The 16,318-nt window shown below is 35.8% G+C and overlaps 1 protein-coding gene across 10 annotated transcripts in view; it reads left to right on the forward strand.

Annotated features, from left to right (window-relative positions):
- The window catches only part of NF1 (neurofibromin 1), a 275,690-nt gene that overhangs the window by 92,904 nt on the left and 166,468 nt on the right, over positions 1-16,318 (forward strand). For all 10 annotated transcript variants that reach the window (XR_010937319.1, XM_067714878.1, XM_067714880.1 and 7 more), the window contains exons 6-8: positions 3,342-3,409; positions 3,654-3,729; positions 4,482-4,639. Coding sequence is in view for 9 of the 10 variants with exons in the window: in XM_067714878.1 (XP_067570979.1) it covers positions 3,342-3,409; positions 3,654-3,729; positions 4,482-4,639 (302 nt within the window). In the remaining variant the exon portion in view is untranslated. The remainder of the gene's footprint in view (positions 1-3,341; positions 3,410-3,653; positions 3,730-4,481; positions 4,640-16,318) is intronic.

The following is a 16,318-nucleotide window of genomic DNA, read 5'->3' on the forward strand; positions in this document are numbered from 1 at the left end:
GTTTTCAAAATACCATGTTTAGTTTTCTTAACATTTGCTTTAAACTCAACAACTATTCACCAGAGATGTAAAAAGGCTGTACCTATATAGATGAATACTATAAGGCTGTGTTCCAGCTATATTACCTTGTTCAGAATTTGTGATTTTAGATCATTACCATTATAAAACCAAGCAACAGTTAAATCACTTTTTAGTAACTTTAATAAAGGAAAAATGGATCATTTTAGCTATTATGTCAAGATACGGACAAGTGGGCAGCAATTATTTTAGATTATAATAAACTACCACTCAAGTCAGTTGAAATTTCAAGATTTTAATATTTATCATTAAACATTGAAAAGTTAAGGAAGTGAATGGTAATATTTAGAGATTTAATCTTTGTATAATATTTAAGAAATGTAAGTGGGGTTTTGTGATTTTTTTTTTTTCATAACTGTTCAGTGACATTTGGGAAATCTAGTCCAGGGTACCTGTGGATTTTGTTTGTTTGTTTAAAAGATCAGTTTTCTTAGAAATGTTTAATCCATAATAATTAATTGAGATGGTTCTCCATGCACAAATGAGAGAAACTAAGTGTGTGGATAAATTACTTTCTTTTTATTGTGGTAAGTTATCCCCATTGAATGCAGCTTCCTTATGATCATAAATTTAGAGTTTATACTGATAAATGTGAAATATAAAGCTAATATTAGATAGACCAGCAAAAGATGGTTCTACATGATAATAATAATGGTGAAAGGAATGGAAACTTCCTGTAATATGGAATAGTAAAAGTAGTGATGTGTTTTAAATTCGATTCAGCAGCTTTTGTTGGGAAACTGTATGTAAGGAACCATGCTAAGTGCCAGGCTTACAAAGATTAATAAAGTATTGAATCTCTCCCTTTGGAGCTCATGGCCTGGTTTATGAGACAAATATATTATCAGATTATTTGCAAAGCAGTGTGGCAAAGCTAAATAGAGTGAGCATAAAGTGAGAGATTAAGTATCTATGGGTTTGGGGGTGGGAGATGTTAAGAGGAAAAGAGCAAGATATAGAGAGGTACAAGAGTAGGTCAGATCATATTAATAAAAACATAGTAACATTTGTTGCATTTTCAGTATATGCCAGATGTCACGCTGTGCTCTTCACGTGCTTTTTCTCATCAATACTCACAGTAACCCTGTGAAACAGATATTATTATTATCATCCCCTATATTGATGAGGAAACTGAGGCTTAAGTAACACTTACAAGGTCATACAGCTATTGAGTGGCAGGGTCACATCTGTGTGTCTCTAGAACCGAAGTACCGAACTGTTATTACGTTATTAGGCTTTATTTTAGTGGCCATGGGAAGTGATGCAGAGGCTTTTGGGTGGAAATTACCTTGATCAGTATTTTATTTTAGATATGCCACTTTGCTTGAAATTTGCAGGATGATTTGATAGAAAGTTAAATGAACTTCTGGGACTTGGTTGTATAGTAACGTGAGGTAGAAATGATAGTGGAGGTCTGGATGGAATGGGGTAGGGTGGGGACCAATTAGATATGGTATTTAGGAAGTAGAATACATTGCATAGCTTTTGGTGATTAATTTAGGTGTGTGATGTTAAAGGGAAGTATCACCAAGTGTTACAGAGCAAGCTGGTTAAAGCAGAGAAGAAGGTGGCCAGGAAAATGATAAATTCAGTTTTAGATCTATTGAGTTTGAGGTATTGGTAGGGGGTATCCAGTCAGAAACTTGTAGAGCTGGAGTAATAAAATATTTATACATTGGAATTGAGAATAGACTACTGTGTATAACACATTTAAAGTGTCATAAAGGTAAAGTTGATGAACATAGGAAGGCAAAAAGACTCAAGAGCACTGTAAAGTGTAATGCTTTTGTTTGGAAGTCAGAGGAGAGCAAGAGCAAAGAAGGTTGGAAGGGTATGTTTTAAAACTGACTTGGAGAGCAAGCTGCTCATTTCCAAGTCCAGGAAAAAAAGTGACTTTTAAAGGATTATTTAGACAATTTTATAACTTGTAGACTCATCTCTATCTTATATTTATGTAATTGTATTAAGTACCTGCATCCCTTCATTAAAAGTCCATATGGGGAGTTCTCTGCCAAGAGACTGTTACCAGTAATATAGTTTATAGAAGGGTCATCTTTTCCAGATATAAATCTTTTTATAAATGTGGACAATACATTTACAGAAAAGGAAATTAAAATATCTAATATATTTATATGGAGAAATGTTTAGTCTTATTTTAAAAATGCATTCTACTGCTTTGAACAATCAAATTAGCAGAATAAAAGAAATGAACACATTTAATGATGGCAAGGATGTGATAAGGGCACTTTCGTATGCTGCTTGGTGGGAGTGGCCTTTGGCCCAACCCTTCCGAAAATCAGGTTGGCAATATTTATCAAGAGCCTTAAAAATATTCATCTCTTTGGACAGCTCTTTTTCTAGGTATTTATGTGCCTTAAAGAAATAATCGGAATGTGGAAAAGACTTGGATATAAAAGTATTAATGTTACTTATAATAGTGCAGTATTGGAAATAATATGCAACAATTGGAAAATATTTAAATAACCAGTGACTTAATACAGTGACTTAAATATTCTGAAAGACATCAAAGCGTATTACTGAAAAGACTATGGCTTTGAAGCCCAATTCAATCATTTATTAGATCTGTAACCTCAGAAACACAGTTGGCTCATCTGTAATACCTGAAAGCATTAAGATTTTGAAAGAATTAAATATATTAGATTGAAAATACCTGGCATGTTGTAATTGTTCAAGTAATAGTTATTATTGTATATAGAGCCATCAAATATATGTATGAGGAATTTTTAATGATATGGAAAAAGTTGGGGATATGATGTGAAATGTAAAGAACAGGTTTGATATGAACAGGTTTTGTTCAGTTATGGTAAATGTATTTGTCTTATACATGCATAGAAAAGGGAAGGGAGAAAATTCACCGAACTGTTAACTGTGATTGTCTCTGGATGGTAGAATCATAGATAATGTTTTAAATTTCCCTTAGATTGCTGTGTATTTTTTGAATTTTCTACAATGACCGTGTATTTTATCCAGTTTTTAAAAATGTAGTTATTATTAGAAACAAAACAAAGGGAAAAATTCACAACAACCTTTGAAGTTCAAGGTTCAGTTTGGTCTTTAGTGGACATAACCAGTGAGGTTTTGGCTTATACTAATTATCTTTACCTTTACATTGCTTATAAATAATACTGGAACAACAGTTTGTATATAAAAGGAAAGTTATTTTTACCAGTAGCTCTTAGTTGTATTTGTGTTAACTAATTAAACTAGAGTTAATTGTAAAACTTTTTTTTTTTTTCCTCCAGAAACAGCATTTAAATTTAAAGCCCTAAAGAAAGTTGCACAATTAGCGGTTATAAATAGCCTGGAAAAGGTAAGTAATAACCTCTTTGATATTAAAGTTTTGTTAATTTTTGGTTATAAGTGTTGCTGTCTTCAGTATTTTGAATCAAGGAGTTGTGACTTGAGTGATAATTTCACATTAATTTTTAGGAAGACTGCATTGCAATATTCTTCCGAAGGAAATTAGAATTTTGTGATATAATTGGAGACATATGTTATTTTATTTACTATATTAAGAAAATATGACATAAAAACATATGTTTTGTTATTTGTAGGCATTTTGGAACTGGGTAGAAAATTATCCAGATGAATTTACAAAGTTATACCAGATTCCACAGACTGATATGGCTGGTAAGGATAAGATTGGTTTTTTTTGTTGGTTTGTTTTTGTCTTTTAAACTCTTACTTATGAGGTAAAAACCTGTCATTTTCCAAGTTATTTTTGTGATTATGGTGCTTTTAATCTTTTCAACTTGTGTCAAATAGGAAATATTATTTTTTTCTTATATTTCTAAATTAGCCTCAACCTTTTTCCTTTGAGCAAATGGATAAGGAAGTTTGAAATGAAGCTTTGATCTTTAATTAGAGTTGTAGATTGGATACTGATGGCTCTTTGGTGTAGAGAAGCACCTTTTTTCTGTGTGTGCTCTGAGGCTTTAGTTTGTATTTAGAGAGATGTGTGTAAAGTAGGAATATCCCCACTTGGAATTCTCAAGACACAACTGCAAGAAGGAGAATAGACTCCTGGAGAGCTTTGGTAATTCCCTTTGAGAAGCTATTCAGTCTTCGTTTCTTGGATACATCACACTTTGCATAAGGCCCTGCACATTGAGACTAAATACAAGTCTGGCTATTCTAAAATTTGGACTTTTCTAGGATGGATCAAGATAGCTGTTCTAATACATAGACAATATAACCTCTTCTAATACATAGACCATATAACATTGCTTGAATTGAATGAATTTGCTGAGTTAAGTGAACTTCCAAGTTTATCTTTTAAAAATGTGGCCTTTGGGTTTTTGGATAGCACCAGCTTTTAATTTAATGCCAGAGATTTTCTTCTCATCTAATTATATCATTTAATATTTATATTTTTCACGTAGAGTGTGCAGAAAAACTCTTTGACCTAGTGGATGGTTTTGCTGAAAGCACCAAACGTAAAGCAGCAGTTTGGCCACTACAAATCATTCTCCTTATCTTGTGTCCAGAAATAATCCAGGATATATCCAAGGATGTGGTTGATGAAAACAACATGAATAAGGTGAGGAGGGCAAAGTTGTTTCCATCATGTCCAGATGTGAAGCAGTTTTTGTTTTTTTGTTTTTTTTTAAATTTGGCCACACTGTGCGGCCTGCAGGATCTTAGTTCCCCAACCGGGGTCGAATCCAGGCCCGGCAGTGAAAGCACCGAGTCCTAACCACTGGACCGCCAGGGAATTCCCATGAAGCAATTTATTTTACTCAAGGTGTATATTACTTTAAGCTTAGCATTCTGTAAGCATGATATTTCATGTGACCATTTCTAGTTGCATCATTGTAGGTTTTTTTGTTTCCTGTCCTTAGCAGAGACATACTTGGACGTAGATTTAGTTGGAGGAAAAATATGATATCAGTGATAACAGTCATTGATTAAAGACTTAAAATAATCCTGTAGTTGCATTCTTTTACCAGAAAGGACAGTATTAAACATAGTTTTTTATAAATTTATTTATTTATTTAATTTATTTATTTGGCTGCGTTGGGTCTTCGTTCCTGCACGCGGGCTTTCTCTAGTTGCGGTGAGCAGGGGCTACTCTTCGTTACGGTGTGTGGGCTTCTCATTGCGATGGCTTCATTTGTTGCGGAACATGGGCTCTAGGTGCACGGGCTTCAGTAGTTGCGGCACGCAGCCTCAGTAGTTGTGGCTCGTGGGCTCTAGAGCACAGGCTCAATAGTTGTGGTGATGGGCTTAGTTGCTCCGTGGCATGTGGGATCTTCCCGGACCAGGGCTCGACCTGTGTCCCCTGCATTGTCAGGTGGATTCTTAGCCACTGCGCCACCAGGGAAGTCCCTAAGCGTAGTTTTTTGTTTGTTTGTTTGTTTTGTAACATCTTTATTGGAGTATAATTGCTTTACAGTGGTGTGTTAGTTTCTGCTTTATAACAAAGTGAATCAGTTATACATATACATGTATCTCCACATCTCTTCCCTTTTGCGTCTCCCTCCCTCCCACCCTCCCTATCCCACCCCTCTAGGCGGTCACAAAGCACCGAGCTGATTTCCCTGTGCTATGTGGCTGCTTCCCACTAGCTATCTATTTTACATTTGGTAGTGTATATATATGTCCATGCCACTCTCTCACTTTGTGCCAGCTTACCCTTCCCCCTCCCCGTATCCTCAAGTCCATTCTCTAGTAGGTCTGCATCTTTATTCCCGTCTTGCCCCTAGGTTCTTCGTGACCATTTTTTTTGTTTGTTTTTTAGACTCCATATATATGTGTTAGCATACGGTATTTGTTTTTCTCTTTCTGACTTAGTTGACTCTGTATGTCAGACTCTAGGTCCATCCACCTCATTACAAATAACTCAATTTCATTTCTTTTTATGGCTGAGTAATATTCCATTGTATATATGTGCCACATCTTCTTTATCCATTCATCTGTTGATGGACACTTCAGTTGCTTCCATGTCCTGGCTATTGTAAATAGAGCTGCAGTGAACATTGTGGTACATGACTCTTTTTGAGTTATGGTTTTCTCAGGGTATATGCCCAGTAGTGGGATTGCTGGGTCGTATGGTAGTTCTATTTTTAGTTCTTTAAGGAACCTCCATACTGTTCTCCATAGTGGCAGTATCAATTTACATTCCCACCAACAGTGTATGAGGGTTCCCTTTTCTCCACACCCTCTCCAGCATTTACTGTTTGTAGATTTTTTGATGATGGCCATTCTGACCGGTGTGAGGTGATACCTCATTGTAGTTTTGACTTGCATTTCTCTAATGATGTTGAGCATTCTTTCATGTGTTTGTTGGCAATCTGTATATGTTCTCTGGAGAAATGTCTATTTAGGTCTTCTGCCCATTTTTGGATTGGGTTGTTCGTTTCTTTAATATTGAGCTGCATGAGCTGCTTGTAAATTTTGGCGATTAATCCTTTGTCAGTTGCTTCATTTGCAAATATTTTCTCCCATTCTGTGGGTTGTCTTTTTGTCTTGTTTATGGTTTCCTTTGCTGTGCAAAAGCTTTTAAGTTTCATTAGGTCCCATTTCTTTATTTTTATTTCCATTTCTCTGAGAGGTGGGTCAAAAGGGATCTTGCTGTGATTTATGTCAGAGTGTTCTGCCTATGTTTTCCTCTAAGAGTTTGATAGTGTCTGGCCTTACATTTAGGTCTTTGATCCATTTTGAGTTTATTTTTGTTTATGGTGTTAGGGAGTGTTCTAATTTTATTCTTTTACAAGTAGCTGTCCAGTTTTCCCAGCACCACTTATTGAAGAGGCTGTCTTTTCTCCACTGTATATTCTTGCCTCCTTTATCAAAGATAGGGTGACCATATGTGCGTGGGTTTATCTCTGGGCTTTCTATCCTGTTCCATTGATCTATATTTCTGTTTTTGTGCCAGCACCATACTGTCTTGATTACTGTAGCTTTGTAGTATAGTCTGAAGTCAGGGAGCCTGATTCCTCCAGCTCCATTTTTTTTCTCAAGATTGCTTTGGCTATTTGGGGTCTTTTGTTTTTCCGTACAAATTGTGAAATTTTTGGTCTAGTTCTGTGAAAAATGCCAGTGGTAGTTTGATAGGGATTACAGTGAATCTGTGGATTGCTTTGGGTAGTATAGTCATTTTCACAGTGTTGATTCTTCCAATCCAAGAACATGGTATATCTCTCCATCTGTTTGTATCATCTTTAATTTCTTTCATCAGTGTCTTATAATTTTCTGCATACAGATCTTTTGTTCATTAGGTAGGTTTATTCCTAGATATTTTATTCTTTTTGTTGCAGTGGTAAATGGGAGTGTTTCCTTAATTTCTCTTTCAGATTTTTCATCCTTAGTGTATAGGAATGCCAGAGATTTCTGTGCATTAATTTTGTATCCTGCAACTTTACCATATTCATTGATTAGCTCTAGTAGTTTTCTGTTAGCATCTTTAGGATTCTCTATGTATAGTATGTCATCTGCAAACAGTGACAGCTTTACTTCTTTTCCGATTTGGATTCCTTTTATTTCTTTTTCTTCTCTGACTGCTGTGGTTAAAACTTCCAAAACTATGTTGAATAATAGTGGTGAGAGTGGGCAACCTTGTCTTGTTCCTGATCTTAGGGGAAAGGTTTCAGTTTTTCACCATTGAGGACGATGTTGACTGTGGGTTTGTCCTATATGGCCTTTATTATGTTGAGGTAAGTTCCCTATATTCCTACTTTCTTGAGGGTTTTTATCATAAATGGTGTTGAATTTTGTCGAAAGCTTTCTCTGCATCTATTGAGATGATTATATGGTTCTTCTCCTTTTTCTCCTTGTGTGTATTGAAGAATCTTTGCATCCCTGGGATAAATCCCACTTGATCATGGTGTATGATCCTTTTAATGTGTTGTTGGATTCTGTTTGCTAGTATTTTGTTGCAGAGTTTTGCATCTATATTCATCAGTGATATTGGTCTGTAATTTTCTTTTTTTGTGGTATCTTTGTCTGGTTTTGGTATCAGCGTGATGGTGGGCTCATAGAATGAGTTTGGGAGTGTTCCTTCCACTGCAATTTTTGGGAAGAGTTTGAGAAGGATGGGTGTTAGCTCTTCTCTAAATATTTGATAGAATTCACCTGTGAAGCCATCTGGTCCTGGACTTTTGTTTGTTGGAAGATTTTTAATCACAGTTTCAATATCATTACTTGTGACTGGTGTGTTCATATTTTCTGTTTCTTCCTGGTTCAGTCTTGGAAGGTTATACCTTTCTAAGAATTTGTCCATTTCTTCCAGGTTGTCCACTTTATTGGCATAGAGTTGCTTGTAGTAGTCTCTTAGGATGCTTTGTATTTCTGAGGTGTCTGTTGTAACTTCTCCTTTTTCATTTCTAATTTCATTGATTTGAGACCTCTCCCTCTTTTTCTCGATGAGTCTGACCAATGATTTATCAATTTTGTTAATCTGCTCAAAGAACCAGCTTTTAGTTTTATTGATCTTTGCATTTGTTTTCTTTGTTTCTATTTCATTTATTTCTGCTCTGATCTTTATGATTTCTTTCCTTCTGCTAACTTTGGGTTTTGTTTGTTCTTCTTTCTCTAGTTCCTTTAGGTGTAAGGTTAGATTGTTTATTTGAGATTTTTCTTGTTTCTTGAGGTAGGCTTGTATAGCTATAAACTTCCCTCTTAGAACTGCTTTTGCTGCATCTCATAGGTTTTGGATCGTCGTGTATTCATTGTCATTTTTCTCTAGGTATTTTTTGATTTCTTCAGTAATCCCTTGGTTATTTACTAACGTATTGTTTAGCCTCCATGTGTTTGTGTTCTTTACGTTTTTTTCCCTGTAATTCATTTCTAATCTCCTAGCGTTGTGGTCAGAAAAGATGCTTGATATGATTTCAATTTTGTTAAATTTTACTGAGGCTTGATTTGTGACTCAAGATGTGATCTATCCTGGAGAATGTTCCATGCGCACTTGAGAAGAAAGTGTAATCTGCTGTTTTTGGATGGAATGTCCTATAAATATCAATTAAATGTATCTGGTCTATTGTGTCATTTAAAGCTTCTGTTTTCCTTATTTATTTTCATTTTGGATGATCTGTCGACTGGTGTAAGTGAGGTGTTAAAGTCCCTCACTATTACTGTGTTAGTGTCGATTTCCTCTTTTATAGCTGTTAGCAGTTGCCTTATGTATTGAGGTGCTCCGATGTTGGGGGCATATATATTTATAATTGTTATATCTTCTTCTTGGATTGATTCCTTGATCATTATGGAGTGTCCTTCCTTGTCTCTTTTAACATTCTTTATTTTAAAGTCTAGTTTATCTGATATGAGTATTGCTACTCCAGCTTTCTTTTGATTTCCATTTGCATGGAATATCTTTTTCCATCCCCTCACTTTCAGTGTGTATGTGTCCCTAGGTCTGAAGTGGGTCTCTTGTAGACAGCATATATATGGGTCTTGTTTTTGTATCCATTGAGCCTTCCTGTGTCTTTTGGTTGGAGCATTTAATCCATTCATGTGTAAGGTAATTATTGATATGTATGTTCCTATGACCATTTTCTTAATTGTTTTGGGTTTGTTTTTGTAGGTCCTTTTCTTCTGTTTCCCACTTAGAGAAGTTCCTTTAGCATTTGTTGTACAGCTGGTTTGGTGGTGCTGAATTCTCTTAGCTTTTGCTTGTCTATAAAGCTTTTGATTTCTCCATCAAACCTGAATGAGATCCTTGCTGGGTAGTCTTGGTTGTAGGTTCTTCCCTTTCATCACTTTAAGTATATCATGCCACTCCCTTCTGGCTTGTAGAGTTTCTGCTGAGAAATCAGCTGTTAACTTTATGGGAGTTCCCTTGTATGTTATTTGTTGTTTTTCCCTTGCTGCTTTCAATAATTTTTCTTTGTCTTTAATTTTTGCCAATTTGATTACTATGTGTCTTGGTGTGTTTCTACTTGGGTTTATCCTGTATGGGACTCATTGTGCTTCCTGGACTTGGGTGGCTATTTCCTTTCCCATGTTAGGGAAGTTTTCAACTATAATCTCGTCAAATATTTTCTCTTGTCCTTTCTGTCTCTCTTCTCCTTCTGGGACCCCTATAATGCGAATGTTGTTGTGTTTAATGTTGTCCCAGAGGTCTCTTAGGCTGTCTTCATTTCTTTTCATTCTTTTTTCTGTATCCTGTTCCACAGCAGTGAATTCCACCATTCTGTCTTCCAGGTCACTTATCCGTTCTTCTGCCACAGTTATTCTGCTATTGATTACTTGTAGTATATTTTTTATTTCAGTTATTGTATTGTTCATCTCTGTTTGTTTGTTCTTTAATTCTTCTAGGTCTTTGTTAAACATTTCTTGCATCTTTTCAATCTTTGCCTCCATTGTTTTTCCGAGGTCCTGGATCATCTTCACTATCATTATTCTGAATTCTTTTTCTGGAAGGTTGCCTATCTCCACTTCATTTAGCTGTTTTTCTGTGGTTTTATCTTGTTCCTTCATCTGGTACCTAGCCCTCTGCCTTTTCATCTTGTCCTTCTGTGAATGTGGTTTTTGTTCCACAGGCTGTCAGACTGTAGTTCTTCTTCCTTTTGCTGTCTGCCCTCTGGTGGATGAGGCTTTCTCAGAGGCTTGTGTAAGTTTCCTGATGGGAGGGACTGGTGGTGGGTAGAGCTTAATGGGACTTTTTGTTTATTAGGAGCAGTAATCCATTATTTTCAGTTGGTTGTAAATATTTTTTCCAGACCATCATTTCTTTTGACTATATTATCTTTTTTGGCAGAAATAATTGAAGTGTACAACGAATATAACAATGACCCGTACTCATATTAACATTATGATATATTGCTTATCTTTTTTCTATTTACATATGATTTTAAAAATTGAACAAATAATAGTTGCATAAATTCTCTTTTAATTCCAGATAAAGCTCAAGTCCCCTTTGATTCCACTAATTCCATTTTCATTCCTTTTTCCCTGGGAACAGCCACTGTCAAGGGTTGGTATATATCCTTCTAGTCTACTTTTTAAAAGTTTTATGAGACAGAGAGATTGGGATCAAGATCTAGTTCAGTGCTTCTCAGAGTGTGGTCTTAAGAGCAGCAGTGTCAGCATCACCTGGAAACTTGTTAGAAATGCAGATTGTTAGATCCCCACTCTAGGTCTGCTGAAACAGAAGCTCTAGGGGTGGGGTACAGCTAGCAACCTGTTTTCAGCAAACCCTCTAAGCGATTGTTGTGCACACTAAAGTTTAATAACCATTGTTCATTTTGTTATGAAACAATAACTCCCCATATTCCCGTCCTGCTAGCCCCTAACAGCCACCATTCTACTTTCTGTCTCAATGAATTTGACTACTCTAGATACCTCATATAAGTGGAAATATAGAGTGTTTGTCTTTTTGTGGCTGTCTTATTTCACTTAGCATAATGTCCTCAAGGTTCATCCACCTTGTAACATGTGTCAGAATTTCCTTTCTTTAAGGCTGAGTGATATTCCATTGAATGTATATACTATATTTTGTTTATCCAATTTCATTTGTCCCTGGACTTTTGGGTTGCTTCCACCTTTTAGCTATTACAAATAATACTGCTGTGAACATGGGTATACAGATATCTCTTTGAGACTCTGCTTTCAATTCTTTTGTATATATACACAGAAGTGCTATGGTTGGATTGTATGTAACTTCTATTTTTAATTTTTTGAGGAAGTTTTGTCTCCTTTAAGATTACTTTTGACAGTTTATTCTTTGCTAGGAAATATATTTTTCAATTTTATCAGCAAGGAGTTATGTATATCTATATCTACATATTTTATTTATAATATAGAAATATATAGACACAATGTTTATTTATAATATTTATATATTCTCTTCTAATTATTTTCCTCAATATCCATGTTTATAACTCTTTCCTCATTTCTAATATGTCTCATGTTTCCTTATTCATGTTTACTAGGGTTTATCTATTCTATTGGTCTTTAAAACCTGGCTTTTTTTTTTTTTTGGCTGCATTGGGTCGTTGTTGCCGTGCGTGGGCCTTCTCTAGTTGCGGTGAGCGGGGGCTACTCTTCGTTGTGATGTGCAAGCTTCTCATTGCAGTGGCTTCTCTTGTTGCGAAGCATGGGCTCTAGGTGTGCGGGCTTCAGTAGTTGTGGCACGTGGGCTTAGTTGTTCCGTGGCATGTGGGATCTTCCTGGACCAGGGCTCAAATCCATGTCCCCTGCATTGGCAGGCGGATTCTTAACCACTGCGCCACCAGGGAAGCCCAAAACCTGGCATTTTGACTTTATATTTTCTAACATTTATTTTCTGAGGTAATGGTTTAGTTCATCTATTTGCAATTTTTTAAAAAACTGTAGAAGTATCTGGAAGGCTTTGGATTTTACTTTTTAGCAGCAGTCTTGGTTTTCAGATGAAGTTTCCTCAATTTTAGTAATTATCAATTTCTAATTTCTGTTACTTAATGATGCCATATTTGACTTAGAGGAATGTTTTATAGTTTCTAAATTGTTAGTCTTTCGTGATTAAAAAAATTAATTGTGGTACATATTTGTTTAAAAAGGTGTTTCATGGTCATCAGAGTAGAATGTGTATAATTTTAGTAGGACACAGAATTTAATGCAAATCTTTAATACTACTCTTAGAACTACCCTGTAGGTGGCTTGAGATAGTATGCTGTGAGAAATGCTTGGTTTAGCTGGCTGGGCTCCCACAGGTAGCCAATTGACTTTGGCAGTGTGGCAGAACTCCTTCCAGGCTTTGGTAATCATGCATAGTGCTTTATTATAAAGCAAGCAAGGCAACAAACAACAAACAAATAGAACCCTAAACAGATCGGATCAGGCTTTCATTTACACCAATCCTAGACTGCAGACTGTGTATGGAAAGCAGTTCTATTTTTCAGTTTCTAAATTTTATTATTATTTTTAGTTGTATTACTATCTTTCTGTATTAGGGTAGGTAGTATAACGGCTCAACCAAATAGAACTTTATTATACTTAATGAAATAGTATTGAGCAGCCGAACTGAGTAGCTCTGCAGGACAGTCCTCCTCTTTGTGGTTTCTTAGGACCTTGGCCAGCAACGACTGCCATTTTCCATACATGGCTTCTGTGGGAGTTGTTTCCATTCTGCGAGCCAGAGGGAAAAATATAACATAGAAAAAAAGCATGCTGAGGATTTTTGTGGGTCAGGCCCTTAAATAGCATGCATCTCTTTCATTCGCATTTCATTAGTTGAACTCAGTCATATAGCCACATTTAACTGCAAGAGAGGCTGAGAAATATGGCTATGTCTCCAGGAACAAGAGGTGAACATGGGAACCAAGGAATAAAGGAGCTAGAGGAGAGATCAGCAGTCAAGGATGGCTTAAGACCGCTGTCTCCCTAGAATTCCCAGTTATTTCTTTTTAAAATAAATAAATAAATAAAATATATATTTGGCTGTGTTGGGTCTTTGTTGCTGCGTGTGGGCTTTCTCTAGTTGCAGCGAGTCGGGGCTGCTCTTCATCGTGGCGTGTGGGGTTCTCATTGCAGTGGCTTCTCTTGTTGCGGAGCACTGGCTCTAGGCGCACGTGGGCTCAGTAGTTGTGGCTCACAGGTTTAGTTGCTCCGCGGCATGTGAGATCTTCCCAGACCAGGGATCGGACCCATGTTCCCTGCATTGGCAGGCGGATTCTTAACCACTGCGCCACCAGGGAAGTCCCCATTATTCCTTTATGGATAAAAAGTTATTTATCAAGAGTACCTGTTTACTAGGATAATAATACAGGCTATATGTGCTGTAAGGATTCAGATGAAGCTAGGATAGTTAGGAAGGTTTTATGGAAGAGGTATGGAACCTTAGTTGAACCTGCAACAAGAAAGGAATTTAGATTAGAGAAAGAAAGTGAGTGTTGTTCAAGCCAGGGTAATCAAGAAAATGGATATAAAAATGTTGAAGGTATGTTCAGAAAAGTTAGCTAGAGAGTGAAAGGTTCACACAGGCAGTTACAAGAAGTGAAGATGAAGAGCAGATGTGAGTAATCTGGAAGACATTGTGAGCCAGTTTGGATTTAAACTTTATTCTTTAGACAATTAGGAGAAGTCTAAAGATTAGGGTTAGAGGTGAGATATGCAGAATAGTGTTTGAGACTGATCAAAAGGAAGTCCAAAGTGGGAGTTGGTTCAGAGGAAATATGAGTTTAGCTTTTAAATTTTTATTTACTTATTTATGTTGTGGTGAAGTAGCAAAAAATTTACCCTTTTAACACTTTTTAAGTGTACAGTTCAGTGGTGTTGAGTACACTCACAGTGTTTTGTGTTGTTGAGTTGTAGGAGTTCTTTAAATATTGCGGATATTAATCCCTTTTCAGATATATGATTTGCAAATATTTTCTTTCATTCTGTGGATTGTCATTTCACCTCAATAATGTCCTTTGATACACAAAAGCTTTTTAATTTTGATGAAGTCCAGTTTATTTTTTGTTGCTTGTGCTTTTTCTGGTATCATATCAAGAAATCATTGCCAAATTCGGTGTTGTAAAGATTATCTTGTATATTCTCTTACAGGATTTTATAGCTTTAGTTGTTTAGATCTTTGATCCATTTTGAGTTCATTTTTGTATATAGAATAAGGGAAGGTTCTGACTTCATTCTTTTGCCTGTGGACATCCAGTTTTTCCAGCTCTCTTTGTTGAAAAAAACTGTACTTTCTCCACTGAATTTGATCATATATTTGAGGATATCTTTCTGCACTTTCTCTTCTATTCCAGTGGTCTATATGTCTGTCTTTGTACCAGTATCACAGAGTTTTGATTACTGTAGCTTTGTAGTAAGTTTTGAAATCAGGAAGTTTGAGTCTTCCAACTTTGTTCTTCTTTTTCAAGATTGTTTTGGCTTTTTGGCTTCCTTTGAAATACCATATGAATTTTTGGATGGGTTTTTCTGTTTCTGCAAAAAACACTATTGGGGTTTTGATAAGGACTACATTGAATCTGTAGAGTGCTTTGGATAGTATTGCCATCTTAACAGTGTTAAGTTTCCAATCCTTGAACAGGGGATGTGCTTCCATTTATATCTTCTTTGATTTCTTTCAGCACTGTTTTATAGCTTTCATTGTGCAAGTCTTTCATCTCTTTGGTTAATTCCTAAGTATTTTATTCTTTTTGATGCTTTCATAAGTGGAATTGTTTTCTTAATTTCCTTTTTAAATTGTTCATTGCTGGTGTATAGAAATGCAGTTGACTTTTGTGTGTTGATTTTGTATCCTGCAACTTTGCTGAATTTGTTTATTAGCTCTAACAGGCTTTTTGTGTGTTTGTGTGTTATCTTCAAGGTTTTCTACATATAGATCATGTCATCTGAGAACAGAGATAACTTCTTCCTTTCCAGTTTGGATGACTTTTATTTCTTTTTCTTTTCTCATTTCCTTTTCTTTTTCTAATTGCTCTGCGTAGAACTTCCACTAGTATGTTTAATAGAAGTGGCAAAAGCAGGCGTCCATATCTTGTTCCTAATATTAGACCAATAGCTTTCAGTTGTTCACCATTAAGTATGATGTTCGCTATGGGTTGTTCATATATAGCTTTTATCATGTTGAGGAAGCTTATTCAGTGTTTCTGTCGTTGGAGGGTGTTGAATTTTGCCAAATGCTTTTTCTGCATCAATGGTGATGATTTTTTTCCCTTCATTTTATTTATGTGATGTATTACGTTGATTGATTTTGTTGTTGAACCATTCATGTCCTCTAGGAATAAATCCCACTTGGTCATAGTATATAATCCTTTTACTATACTGCTGGATTTGGTTTGCTAATTCATGTTGAGGATTCTTTCATAGATATTCTTAAGGGAGATTTGTCCATAGTTTTCTTGCAGTGTTTTTGTCTGGCCTTCATATTAGAGTATTGCTAGCCTCATGGGATGAGTTAGGAAGTGTTCCTTCTCCTTTAATTTTCCGGAAGTGTTTGAGAAGGACTGGTGTTAATTCTTCTTTAAATACTTGATAGAGTATTCACCAGTGAAGCCGTCTGATCCTGGGCTTTTTCTTTGTAGGGAGGTTTTTTATTACTGATTTCATCTCCTTGCTAGTTATAGTTCTATTTAGATTTTCTGTTTCTTAATGAGCCAGTTTTGGTAGATTGTGTGTTTCTAGGAATTTGCCCATTTGGATTATCCTGTTTGTTGGTGTATAATTTTTCATAGTGTAATAATCTTTATTTCTGTAAAAACAGTAATGTCCTCATTTTCAATTCTGATCTTTAGTAATTTGAGTCTTCTTTTTTTCTTAATTTAGCTAAAGGTTTGTAAATTTCTTGACCTTT

The sequence above is a fragment of the Pseudorca crassidens genome, chromosome 19 (genome assembly GCF_039906515.1).
Source record: "Pseudorca crassidens isolate mPseCra1 chromosome 19, mPseCra1.hap1, whole genome shotgun sequence".
In the NCBI taxonomy this organism is placed as follows: domain Eukaryota; kingdom Metazoa; phylum Chordata; class Mammalia; order Artiodactyla; family Delphinidae; genus Pseudorca; species Pseudorca crassidens.